The 14,427-nt window shown below is 38.9% G+C and overlaps 1 protein-coding gene across 1 annotated transcript in view; it reads right to left on the bottom strand.

Moving 5' to 3' along the window:
• TPO (thyroid peroxidase) overlaps positions 1 to 12,594 on the bottom strand; it is a 127,097-nt gene extending 114,503 nt beyond the window's left edge. The window contains exons 1-2 of the mRNA XM_049784653.1: positions 12,377 to 12,594; positions 5,989 to 6,206 (exon numbers count right to left, since the gene is read on the bottom strand). Coding sequence (XP_049640610.1) covers positions 5,989 to 6,206; positions 12,377 to 12,594 — 436 coding nt within the window. The remainder of the gene's footprint in view (positions 1 to 5,988; positions 6,207 to 12,376) is intronic.
• Positions 12,595 to 14,427: the final 1,833 nt, after the last annotated feature.

The following is a 14,427-nucleotide window of genomic DNA, read 5'->3' as shown; positions in this document are numbered from 1 at the left end:
CCAGGCAAATTTTTCTGGCAAAGGACACAAGTAACTTCCTTTGATTAATTAGACTTCAGTCTTAGGTATAATCAATACTTTATCAAAGGCAGTGCATGGCCTTACTTCTAAAAATAATTAAAATATATGACAAATCATATCTACACAGAAACAAAACATTCTTTAAAAGTAAATTTTAATATCTTTTAAACTAGTCACAGTACATTATGAAAAATAAATTATGGGTAAGTTTAGAAGGATTGTGTTATATATAGTCTGTGTCCTAAACCTTAACAAACATTCTGGATGCAAGATAAAATAAAGTATGATGAATTTAAAATGTTATAAATGCTAACAGGTACTCCTATAAGGTTGCAAGTTCTCAGAAGGTGGTGATCCAATAAGGTTTCCTTCAATACTCCAGCCCCTAGCCTGGTGTCCCTCTCTGCTGGATAGACTTCAAAGGAAGCTTGTTGAGCATTGCTGAGCACTAGCCTCAAGTATCCTTGACTTTCCTTCCCAGTCACAAAATAAATAAACAGTCCCTAACCAACCCTCTCTTTTTAAACTCTTGGGCACCATGGTTTAGAATTGTAATTAATAGAACTTTAAATATAATTTATACATATACAGAGCCACACCCTGCACCCAGCTGTCCTCTTTACTCCATCATTGTCCCAGAGTCCATCACCCTTCCTCTTTGATACATTTCCTACTGAATACAAGTTCTCAGTTTCTGTTGGATTTGGGCATTTTTTTTAAATCCCCTTATCCTTTTTTTCTATTCCTATTTATCTGGGCCCAATCCACTCTTCTGATACATTGAGTACATTTTCCCTAGAGATATAGTAACTATGAAATAAGTCACTTCATACTAGGACACGTTTATGTTATGCTATACTATGCTAGGCCAAGGTCATCAAAGCTGTTGTGGGAAGAAGTGAGAGCTGGTAGCTGGTGGAGAGACTTAATTCTCCTAGAAACAGAACAGCAAAGCCAGAAACTTCTGTGGATTCTGAGCATGGAGGCCCTAACAAAACTTAAGGGAAAATGTGCTGTGTTCTCTGCAATTATCTCCCACTTCTTCCCAACTTAATACAGTTACTAACTCAAATTTTTAAACTCAAAATTTTCATTTTTGGAATCTGTTATGACCCTTTGTTTTTCCACTTGACTTTGAATATGGTCAGAGCTTGCTATATGTCTTGCATGAAAGAGCTTCAGGCTGAACTACTTTTGAAGTGTCCTCTGACTTCTAATCTAGAGTGACTTGGCAGGTCTCCTTGGGCTTTAAAAACTTTCTTTTTTTATTGAATCACCTTGAGAAACAGAGTTAAAATATTGTTGATGTTGAGTTTCAGCTGTACAATGTTTTTAACACTCATCTCTTCATCAGTGTTTAGTTCCTTGGCTTTTCTCCTGTCTTACCTATTCCTAGTTATCTCTAGGACTGTTTGTGAGTGGAAGAAGTACATGACACTCTGGTGGAAAATGTGTTGTTTAAAAATGGTATGCCTGTAACTTTATAATTAATAGTGGTCACTTAAAAGAAAAAGAATTAATGTGCAAAACTCCAGTCAATATATTAGGTGTGTCTGTAGGATCTTGGATGATCTCATTTTGACTGATGACATGGTTTCTTTTTTCTTCCACTGCTCAAGTAGAAGTTGACTGTCTTCTGAACTCTGACTCTGGTCTGTCTCTTTCTAAGCGGTAGTGGCAGGATTATCTTGAACTCACCTGGTATTTTTAATCTGTACACACTTTACAAAAGCAAACAAAATCCAAATCTAATAGCTGAGAACTTTTTCTCTGAAACATGAACTATGTTGTCCCTGAGATTTGTCCTTGTCCAACCAACTCTGAACACCTGGTTCTGCTCAATGCAATGTTCTGGTCCTTACTTCACTAATTCCTGTTTGTTGAAATCAAATGAACTGGAATAAAGTTTGCCAATTTCCCTTTTTAAACAAATTCACTCATTAGGCTTGTTTCCCAAATTTCCCAATCTGCAGTCAAAGCTTTTGCTTTCCCTTGTTCATTTGCATCTTATTTTCTTAACAGCTATAACTTGTTGGAACATTTGCCATAAAGATAATTGCACATAAATCTTGACTTTGCACAAACATAAGAAGTACATCCCAATCTGTGTTGTGATGAATGCACATGATGTTCATGATGAAACTTTACTCAGGGCCTGGGAGATAGGACTTAAATGGACTTTTTCCTTAGACCCAAAATGGTCATTCACATACTTCTTGAATAAAATCAAAATGTTTTCCACTGTCAAGTTATTTTATGATGAATTTTAATTGTTGATTTTACTTCTTTTTGAATCGTACTTCTCTTGTACTCCTAGACTGGAACCTTTGCAAGATCATGATTGCTCTTGTGCTATGCAGAATATTGTAGTGTTTTTATGCCTCAATTTCCTACACAAAAAATTGCTATAACCATAAGTAAATTGTGAAACCCAATTTTTTTCCCCATAATTGACTTCTTTTCTTTTGTTTGAGTTGGGGCTTCCCCACAGGATCTTAGGGACTGAAGGCCATTTTCTGTAGTACTTGGCCTAGTGCTGTGGGCAGATAGATGGTTTTGGAGTTTGGACGCTGATAATGTGGTGATGCTGGAAACCACCAAAGCTATACAAGGTTGTTCTCAGGAAGACAGTTATGGAGATTATGCTTGCCTTTATTTCATGCAAAGAATTAAATACTTCCCTAGTCCTAATCATGTTCAGTGAGTGCTCATAAGTCATATTCAAATACAAGCATGTGTCCTTTCTTTGTGAAAGCTTAGGCAATGAGACTGAGGTTGCTCTTACTTTACCACACCTGACTGAGACTGCAGTGAATCTATTTTCTCATCTGTGAAGTGGGTGATAAGCCAGGATGGAACAAGCAGTCAAAACCAAAACTAGAGATTAGCAGGATTGTCTCTGCTGACAGACGGTCTCTAAGGTACAGCAAAGGCCTGATTCTCAGACCCAGGACCACTCTCTGGGTTTTTGACTTCTTTGGAACAACAGAGTGGATTGTTCTCAATCCACTTGAAATCACGGTAAGTCCTAACACACACAGACACCCAGCATCATCATTTTAGTTTTGGCTGTAATGAAATATGGCTGATAAAAATTGTGTTTCTAAAAAAAAAATTGTGTTTCTAAGAAAGTTTACCGGTGAGTTATTAATCTGTTTCAAAGCAACTGTTGTCTTGTTGTCAACTAGAAAAACTATCTCTTATATTAAGGACTATAAAATTGAAATACTGTAAGACAAATTATATTTCTGAAATAAGCAATTTACAAAGTAAACAAGTAATAAGGCAACTTCAAAATAGCCTCATGAGCAATAAAATAAGTTCCAAAGTAGATCATTTTTAATCAGATGCTCTATTGTGCATTATTTATATAGTTAGAGAAAGTTAAAAAAATCAAATCTCTCAGAGTTAGGGAAATAATTAAAAAGTTGCTGTAGAAAACTTAAAGATGCCACATATCCTGATTTTATTTTATTTTAATTACTTATTGATTTTGTTTTAGGGTCCATATCTGACTCTGCTATGATTTTCTCCTAGCTCTGAGATTAGGTATTACTCTTTGCTATGGATGACCATATATGATACAGGGATCAAACTTGGGTCAGCCACACGGTACCTTATTCATTGGTATGATCTCTTACACCCCATTTCCTGAATTATTTTTAAAAGTAGGATTTAAATAAAGTTTGTCTATAGACATTTTTAATCTCTGTTGAACTGCTTGCATGAAAAATTAACTACATGTCTTTCAACTGTAGTGAGTATAATTTTTGTTAAACTAAAACTTGAATAAGTATATAATATTGAGGGGCTAATTGATATATTCACATTTGTTGAATTGTTACTTTGGGGAAGATGCAAAAATAGTGCATACTAACAGAAAAATTAAATAGGCCATTCTTGAATCCCCTTAAAAGTGTGCATCAGTCTATATCTATGGGTTATAATTTTTCTCTGAGGTCACAATGCAACTGCAGGAGTATTAACTTCATCACACAGATAAAAATTGTGGTGGATAATCTTCCAGGTTTCTCCACATCATCTTTGTGATAGGTCAATAACACCAAAGTGCTCAGAAAACTAGGGTGTACCTCGTAAAGGTACATCCCTAATTCTTCCCACTGAAGAGCTGCTGATGACTGAAGGGTCAGTATTGGATGGTAATTCACCTCAAAAATGGTCTCAAAAATGTACCTCAAAGGTGGTTAAAAAGTGGGGTAAATATGGTTTCTTGTGCCTACCAGTTTTAGCATACCAGCAGAGTCAGAATCTCAGGCCAGGCCAGGTGGACATGAAGTCCAGCAAGACTGTGGAGATGGCCCACTCCCATCTAGTGGGGTCTCCTTGTCCCAGAGGCCAGCAGCTAGAGTGCCACAATAGAGATTACAGCCCAATCTTCTCTTCTAGTAAAACCCCTTTCTTTGTGTACCAGACCTTTTTTTTCCACATGGGGATAAAAACAAAGCAGAGTTTGAGCTGCAATTATTTGAATACCATTTCGAAACTTTCTTAGCTGAATTTGGCAGTATAGCACCCTAAATCCAAAATACACCATGGAAGTTACTTTCTGAAAATAATTCTGTAGTGGAGGTAACCACAAATAATCCTCAAGGAAAGATAATTTTTTTCAAATATAAGACCAGCTAAAAGGGCAAGTTTTTGATCATGCAATCACAGGAATGGTCTTTTTGTTCAGAAAGAATGGTAATCCAGTCCTTCTAACTCAAGATTTGTGATATTTTCTTGGGAAATGTGTAACAAAACACATTGGAGAGGGGGTAGTGGTGAGCTCACTGAAGAGCTTCTGGTAAAAACTGATGCATAATGATGCCACAAGACCACCTTCTTTTGTTACTCACCCCACAGGAGTTCAGAGCCTCTTCTGAGGAAAAAGCAGAAAACATGGAGGAGGCAGACCACAGTCAGCATGAGAGGCAGAACCACAAGCATCCGCATTCTAAAACCAGAACAAACACCATCAAGGCAAGGTGAACATGAGGTGCCTTTTCAGCAATTTGTGAGTTAGAATCTTATACCAGGTGCTTCTTCATCAAATCTTCTCTGCAATGAGGGATAAAATCCCAGAAGTTTGCATCTGGAGCTAAGCAAGATTCTGAATTGCCTCAATAATGAATTGAGAATTATTCAAACTGCCACGTCAAGGCAGCTGCCCGGGTCCCAATTATTTAAATACAAAGCTTTCCTTTTTGGCAGTTACAATACTGAAACAGTTCAGCTAACAGCCTATTTTAGTTCAGGGTGAATCAAAGAGTATAAAACTACTGGGAATAAGATATAGTTATTTATCATAATTTCCAGTTCAATATAGAAAGAAATGAATCACATGCATCACATTAGGAGCTTAAACCAATAAAAGGGGTAAAGAAAACTCCTTATATGGGTGTTAAAGTCCTTACAACATTCTCTTTTTTTAGGGACTTCTATCACAACTTCAGAATTACAAAGTTGTAAAGGCAAAACAAAAAATTCAACATTAGTTATTCCTACTTTCCAAATCTTTTTGTTTTTGTTTTGTTTTGTTTTGTTTTGGGCAAAACCTGATAGTGCTCAGGGGTTACACCAGACTTTGGGCTCAGAAATCTCTCCTGGCAGGCTCGAGGGACCATATGGGATGCCAGGTCAGCAGTGTGCAAGGCAAATGCCCTATTGCTGTGCTATCACTCCGAATTTTATTTTTCTAACCCTGAGTTTTGAGCATCTAATTCGATACAACAGGGTGATGCTGATGGGTGTAGATGGAGGAAATCTGTCTCTGTTATTGATGAGCAGGGCTTGGCCTGACACTGAGCAGAGATCCCCTAACCTAACTATCATCCATCAACCATTCATTTAGGACACCGCGCAGAATTCCCACACAACCTCTGATCTTCTGAGCCCCGTGTAAGTTTCAATGTCTGATTTATCTTGGAAATGAACAGATCAGAAGTTTGACTCTGACCTTCTTACCTCCGCTCAAGCAAGAGAGATGGGCAGGGCTGGGAGTCAATCTGTGGTCACGCTCATCTGCAGCTTGAGTTTCAGCTACTTCTGTGCCTTGGGCAACCCCCATATAAACTGACTTCATGCTCTGATGTTCGCTCAAGTGGGCAAGAACGGGCAGCTCTTTTCTTGGTGAGAGGAGATGCTGGAAGTCTGGTGCTCCCACCACTATTCTGCTAATGACACTAAAATAGCAAGTCCTTTATAGAGTGTCATGGTGTGGGGATGGGAGGATAGAGAAGTGACTTTTGCCTGAGTCTTAAAGAAATTATGCATTCTCTCACAGAGAGAAAAAGATGAGTAAAATTAACCTCTGAAGCAGATGTAATTTCCATCCTTACTACTCCTGTTAAATTTCTCATCCCAGATTGAATTGGGAGATTCTCTCTGTCTCTGCTGTCTCACTCTAAAGTTTTGGGTTTGTTTTTGTTTGGGGGCTACATCTGGTGGTGCTCGAGGCTCATGTGTTACTCCTGACCCTGCATACAGGTATCACTTTTGGTAGGGTTGGGGGACCATATGAGGTCTGGGGATCAGACCTTGTTAAGCTGCACGCAAGGCAAGATACTTGCCTATTGTACTAAAAATCTGGCCTTGGCCCTGCAACTTCTTATTAGTTATTTAATGTTGGACTCCCAACCCTCCCTGTGACTAAAAAAATGAATAAAAGGCATTTCAGCCTGTTGGTACAAATGAATATATATTCTATTTTATTGTTGTTGTTTTGGGGCCACAACCAGTGACACTCGGGTGTTATGCCTGATTATGAGCTCAGAAATTGCTCCTGGTTGGGGTACCACATGGGAGCCCCGAGATCGAACTACAGTCCATCCTAAGTTAGTGCAGCAAGGCAAGCGCCCTACTGCCACCGCTCTGGCCCCAGTATATTCTCAGTATGCCATACAGCCGCTACCCCAGTTTCATTAATCAAAAGAATGCTACCAAGCTGAGAGATAGCAAAAAGTGGAAGATAAAATGTATTCATGGTTAGTTTACATTTAGGATAATATATCAACAAAAATATGTTCAAACCAATTATAGTTTTTAGTGATTGTTACTAATAAGAATATTATCATAAGGCTTTGACTCCTGGTGTGCTTTAATCTCACTCTCAAAGACTGTCCTATTCCCATCTCAGTTTTTTGAGTTTCTTCTTTGTAAAAAAAAAAAAAAGCACCTTCCTCCTTTCCTTTTAGTTTTTTCTTCATCTTTTAAGAACTACTTATTTATTGATTGAAACTCCCTCCAGAGAAGTAGAAGCTGACGTCTAATATTATGCTAGAGCATTCTAATGGTTCAGAGCGTTTTTTGCAGAACACCAGGACTGTATTCTAATGAGTGTCCCTCTGATCTTTCAGGAGCTAGAAAGCTAAAAAGCAGTTAGGAAATCACTTCAGAGTTACAATATCCATGAGCAAATTAGGAGAAGAAATGCTAGAACCATGCAATTTGGGCTAAGGAAGAACAGAATTTGGTTTATCTTTTAAAAGTAAACTTCAGGATTTAATGACTAGCTTTTGTGGTAGCAGAATCTTTAGGGTCAGCCCTGTTTAAGTCACTGTTCACAGAAATCCCATTACAGACTCCAGAAATCTTGAACAAAAAAGGTAATGAGATACATAAAAGAAGGAATGACCAATTCAATTTGAGCTATTGAATGGACTATGTCAGTGATTCATTCTAGAAGCGAGCTGTTAGGAATAACAAGCACATCTTTTGAGCAGTATGTAACCTGAAGAGACATGGGGGAGTGAAGATCATGAATGGCAAATAGATGGGATGAATGGGGTTTCAAGTGAGATCATAGGTTGAAAAGACCTATCTTGACAAGGGACTCAGAACCCCAATATCTAAGGACATGATATTCCACTCATAAATGTCATCCTATATTCTGAGACTGCAATTTAGTATCTCACTTGGCAATGGGACTCCAAGGTGTGTTTAAATGAAGGACCTTGAGACACAGAGGTTGTCCTGTCCTCCATAAAATCCCTAGAATCCTTTTTAGAGAAACAGGGAGACTAGAGGATGGTTGGCAGTTAAGAACTTGAGGGGATATGTCAGGGGCCAAGAGTGCAAGTTCCTCACACAGATGGAAATGCAAGGGACTTCAGGACCTTAGAAATAACAGTGCTTAGCAAATCCTACCAAATTTATCTGGCCTACTACCTCCTTTAAAAAAAGAAGAAAGAAAATCACGTAGTATTATCACTTTATAGAACTCACTCCAGATATCTACTTTCTCTAGAGAATAAGCAGAAATTATCCCCCATATTTCACCTAAAGCCACTGTCATCTGTCATGTATGACTACAATAAATACTACTGTTACTACCACTGCTGCTGCTGCTGCTACTTCTACTACTACCACTACTTCTCCTGGATAATCCCCTGCCCTTCCAAACACTAACCTAAAATTCTCCTCTAAACTGAATTCCCTCCAGAATTTTAAAAAACTAATATGTACTGCTTATTTTTTTTAATTTTTTTAATTTTTGGGGTCACAGTTGGCTGCACTTAGGAGTTACTCCTGGCTCTGCTCTCAGAAATCGCTCCTGGCAGGCACGGGGGACTATATGGAATGCTAGGATTTGAACCACTGTCTTTCCTGGGTCAGCTGTGTGCAAGGCAAACACCCTACTACTGTGCTATCTCTCCAGTTCCTAATGTATATGTTTAAAGATATTCAGTGTGCCTGACTTATTACATGGCAGGAGTAAATGTGTACAAGTGTAAAGATGTAGAGAGGCAGATAGAAAGAAAGAGCCATCAAATACACAGTTCCCCAAATAAAGAAGTGAAAGTTTGAAGAAACAGCCTAAGAAATATATTAGTAGAATATTTATTTTTCTTTTTTTTCTATTTTCCTTCTCTTTTTTTTCCTTTGGTCAATATTGCAGTGATGGGGGTAACAGGGTAGTTAGGGTAGATCAGGGTAGTTGTTGTGCTCTCTGGGGATCACACACTTGGTTTCAGTGTGCCAGAAATCAATCACATTTTACTATGACAACAGGGATCATAAACAGTAGTGCCACCTAAATGGCACTCAGCATATGAGGAAGTCCTGGGGATTGAATCCAAGTCTTTATGCTTGCTAGACAAAGGTTGTGGGACTAAACTATCCTCTGAGCCATCAGAATTTTTTTATGTTGGAATAACAGCAAACAACACGCTGTGTTGATGGCTGCATAAGGAAAGGTACATGTCATTGGGAGAGACTAAGCAGCAAATTCATTAAGATGTGAATCTAAGGAGCAATTTTACAGCATTTCTTAGAAGATGCATTTGTATTTTGCCCTTGCTTAACTAGCACCCATTTTAGGAATAAACTGCCTTTTATAAACAGACTTTTTTTATTTTTTTAGTTAGATCTGGCTTGTGCATTGCTTTTAGGATGAGCTGAATAAAACAAAGAATACAAGAAAAAAGTAGACATGTCACATAGAAAGGATATGGAGGTAAATGGTGAAAAGACCCAGCATGGTCACTTTAAATAGACTTATAGCTCAGCACAGCCTTCCAGAGAAGGGCAGAGTTTAGTCAGAAGATTTCTGGCATAAAGAGCAATCTTTATGGAAAAAATCATTGAAGAGACAATGGAGCACCTTGGCGATATAGCACAACACAGAAGAAAAGAAAGAGGATGCAGTTCCAGCCCCAGGTAAAAGTAACATTCTATAAGCAAGAATCATCCAAATGTGAAGATCTTTGTGCTGAGAACAAAAGGATTGGAACAGAATCCAGGCAACAAAACTAAGTAAGGAAGAGACTAATATTAGGGGCATGATAAAGAATGTTTTCTCTTCTCTTAGACATATAAAAAGATACAAAGAAAAAAAACTATAAGAAATTCATAATATAATATGAAACAAACAAGCAGAACAAGCACAGTGGGGAGGAGGAGGGTGTTCGAAGATATTTCAAGAGGTGAGATTGTCTTGTGCTCCAGATCCATAGAAGAAAACAAAACAACACAGCAAGTTGTAATAGGACACATATGAATATGGATTCTAGAAGCTTATTTATTACTGGAGAGTCAAAATAGTATTATTTAAAATGTATTGTCCTCTTTGTTGCTATGATGCCTGTGAATCATGTATGCTTACACATTTTTGTTGGGGTGTCCCCACATATTTGGTTATGGCACACTGAACATCACATACTTTGTTGTGGTCCCAGGGATTTTAAACTACAGAGCATCTGGGAGTGTATTTGAGCATGTTAAAAAAGATTTTGTCACACACTTTTATTATTAGGCCCATAAAATATTCTACCTCTCATACATGATAAGCTGATTTCTTCTTTATGAATAAGATTTGGTAATATTCACATATAGCATGATTTAGGGCTGGACTGGGAAGTTGGTAACCAACACTCATGTTCTTCATGCATCTCAGATGAAGATACTAAGATGAGAGGAGCTACGTCCAACCAGAGAGCCCTGAATCCCACATCCAGAATGCAGCCTTGAACCATTTAAACTCATTAAAACTGACATTTCTGATGGAGAATATTGATATTAAGAAGATAGGGGCAGGGCAGAGAAAGAGGGTAGGCAACTTGCCAAAGTCTACACATAGAGCAGGTCTCTTATATGATGCAGGTGCTCATATTAATTTGAGTGTTAGATGAAGAGAAAATTGCATTTGTATGCACCAGGTAGATCTGGAATAGATTTGAACTCAAAATTCAACTCTTACTTTTCAGAAGTTTAATTTTACAAGAATCTCATTTTTTGGCTGTTTCCCATAAACTTGCTCTCTTATTGCTTGCCTGTGCTTCCCTGTCCTCCTCTACAGTCAACAGCAGACCAGACCCTGTCTGACCCTATAGTGAACTGCAGAGAGGATTGAGGTTGGTGCCTCTGCACCTGACTTATATTTCTCATAGCTGAATGCAGGAACATGTCTCAAGGACCTGGGCTTCAGTCCTGCCTGCTACATGGGCTAAATCAATAGACTTCAATATTTCCTGATCACAACCTCTGCTTTCAGATCCCACAGACCACTGTCCATGTCCTTGGTAGGCTTGCAAAGGCAGAGGCAGCCACACCCACATTTTCTTGTAGTACCCACTCTGGGTCTAGGATTTGTAAATCTGGATGGACTCTAAAGAAGATGCATCATCCCCTCAGATCAGAGCACTCAGAGCTACCTCTGCTTGCCACCATCTTTACCACTAGGGGCTCCTGTTTCCTTCTGAGACCTTAAAGACTAGGTTTTATTAAGGTGATAGGTGAAAATGTGGTCTTAACTGCTTTCTTCTACCAGGCAACCTCAGCAATTCTATTTATAATATGTCATCTGGGGTGACATCTGCCTCTACATCAGGGATCTCACACCCTGATTCTATCCATCAGGGCTCCTGCACCCTGACCTCATGAAAACAAGGCTCTCATCCTGATCCCTAAGGAAATGGGACTTTGAATGTGGCTAATAATCAAGAATGGCCTCCCCAAAAGCTACTCTGAACAATGAAATGAGTATCTAGAATCAGTATAAGGCTCACATAATTTTCAGTGCCTCCTATTAGATTTCTAACCAGTAGAGTGAGGCACTCAGCACTAGAATGAATTTGTAGAATTGATGAAAGTATAAGATTCAGCCAGCACTCACTTAGATTATTTCCTTGCAATCAGGCCTTTAAAATGACTCTGTTCTTGTCATCAATCTGTTTAGTCCAGTGATGACTCTGAGTAGGTCCTTAAATCACCCTTTCCATTGGGAAGTGCTATGATTGGAAAAAAATTCCACCCTGGGCAGACTTTCCTTTCAGTCCTATGTCATTGAGGGTACTATGACAGGCACAGAAATCATGTAATACTAAATCATGCTCAGGACTTGCTCTTGTGGAAAAGGAAGGATTTAGAAGTGGGAGAAAAATCTGAGATTTGCTAAGTGAAGAAGAAGCCAGTAGCGGCTGAAGTTGTCATTTAGACATTAGGACTGGGAGAAAAGCTGAACAGAGCTTTGGGGTTAAAGACTTTTAAGATGCCCCCCCCACCATCCGTAGAGGGCTAGAGGAATGACAGAATCACCTTACCCCATCCTGGGATATAAATGATGCAGAATATCTAGCTACAGGTTATATAGGGAGGGGAAGAGGACCAAACATTTCTGGTTTAGGTTGAAATGCTGAAAATATTACCCAAATATTTATATCAAAACGGAATATGTTTTTCTCTATAAATGAAGCTACATATACAGAAGTAAGTGGCCTTGAAGAAAATAGAATATGTACATGCATCATCACAACACAGTGAGTGAATGAAAAATGAAGAATGAAAAATGTCAGGGGACAGTAACAGACAGGGGGGTCTGGACAGGGTATGGCTTACAGTGGAATGCAGCCTGCACCTCTGTATTAAGGTAAACTGAATTTTACAGGAGCCTGGAGATGTTAATGGGGTCACACTGAGGAGGAGAATGGTCATTGCTGGAGGATGCTTAGGCAATGAGTCCATAGCCACAGGCCCTCCAGATCTGTCTTGAAGAAGTAAGAAGGCATGAATAAGGTGCTTCACTATTGCTATTTCATGGAAACAGGCCTGAGATGATGAGAGATAAGGTGGCATGGGTAGAGAGTAAATGGAAGTGGTCTGTAGGCTCTGTGTTTCTCAGTCTGGAAGAAGGTATTTAGGGATGGGTGTGGCTGGTAATAAAAATGGATTTGGGCCAAGCAAAAAAATGTTAGTGAGGACTTTCAGGAGGGACGAGAAGTGATCTTTGAGAATCAGAATGAGAACTGGCACAACAGGCAAGAAAGATGAGCTTGGAATATTGCTTTGAGAACTAAAGTTTTGAAATGCAGGCATAGAGACAGCAGACCTGGGGATGGACTGATATTGGTATTGGGTATGGTACCTGCTACTGGTATCAGATAATAAGAGACCAGTGGGAAAACAACTCCAAATCCCAAATAGCACTATGGTGTCATTGGTTTCTGCTGTATTTTGCAGCCTGGACTTTAGGTTCTCCTTTAGTCCCCTTGACAGAGGCCCTGGCAACACAACCAACCCCCACCTTAAAAGGCTGGAGTCAAGAAGTAGTGTGCTGTGGAGAAAATAAGAGGACCCAATGATTTACTATTTTATGTTTGTTACATAAAGCTAGATAAATATAAATTTAGTAAATACTCATGGTTCTCTTTATTTTGCAAAATTCCTAGATAACCATGGATACTTCTGAAGAGTTTCTAATTTTGAATTTTGAATTTTGAATTGGGCCACTGGACTCTAGTAATCTCCCATTTGGAGTTCACAAGCCTCTCTTCTTGAAGGTGATGTGCTCTGCCATTAGAGGATATCCTGTTTAGGGATCCAGGCTTTTCATTCAATGTAGACCTAACCATACTCCCACATCAGCTGCTCACTTTGCCATGTGCTGGCACTTCAAAGAAAGTTGGGGTCCCTGGTCATTCTCCAAGGTACTTTTAACAGTGGTCGAATCTCATTTTACAAAGAATCAGAGATTTTCCAGCAAGATACTGACATCTTCAGTGCTTGGGTAATTATTGAGCCTGTGCTGCTTGTACAGTGTCACAATGTGACACCTTAGAACTGCAAGGTCAGCCCCCCAGTTTTTTCATTGCATGTGTCTCCTGACTGATTCAGGCCTTTGATTATGGCTTAGCTCTGTTTTATCTCTTATGCCCACTAAGAGAATTTAATTTCTTTTTTCAATAATATCTTTATTTAAGCACCTTGGCTACAAATATGTTTGTAATTGGGTTTCAGTCATAAAACGTTACACCCCTCCCATAACCAGAGCGACCTTCCCACAGCCAATGCCCCCAACCTCCCTTGTCTCCACCCCCTGGCTGTCATCAAGACAGGAATTCTATTTCTCTCACTCATACCATTGTTATGATAGTTGTTGGTGTAATTATTTCTCAAACTGCACTCACCAATCTTTGTGATAAGCTTCATATCATGGACTGGTCTTTCTAGCCCTCATCTCTATTGTTTCTAGGTATTATTACTATACTGTCTTTTATTTTCCTTTAATCCCACAGATGACGGTAGGTAATTTGGAGTCTATCTCTTTCTCTCTGTCTTTCTCTCTGTTATTCAGCATAATAGTTTACATGTCCATCCATGTATAGGAAAATTTCATGACTCCTGATGGCTACATAATATTCCATTGTGTATATAAACCACAGTTTCTGTGGCCATTCATCTGTTGAAGAGCATCTGGGTTGTTTCCAGATTCTGTCTATTGTAAATAGCACTGCAATAAATATACATTGTGCCAGAGGGCATTTTTGTATTGTTTCTGTGTTCCTAGGGTATTCTATAAGAGTGGTATTGCTGGATCATATGGGAGTTCATTTTCTAGTTTTTTTTGAGATAATATCCATATTGCTTTCCAGAAAGGCTCGGACAAAATGGCATTACCATCAGCAGTGA

This window comes from Suncus etruscus, chromosome 12 (assembly GCF_024139225.1).
Source record: "Suncus etruscus isolate mSunEtr1 chromosome 12, mSunEtr1.pri.cur, whole genome shotgun sequence".
NCBI lineage: Eukaryota > Metazoa > Chordata > Mammalia > Eulipotyphla > Soricidae > Suncus > Suncus etruscus.
This window is presented reverse-complemented; position numbering and strand designations above follow the sequence as displayed.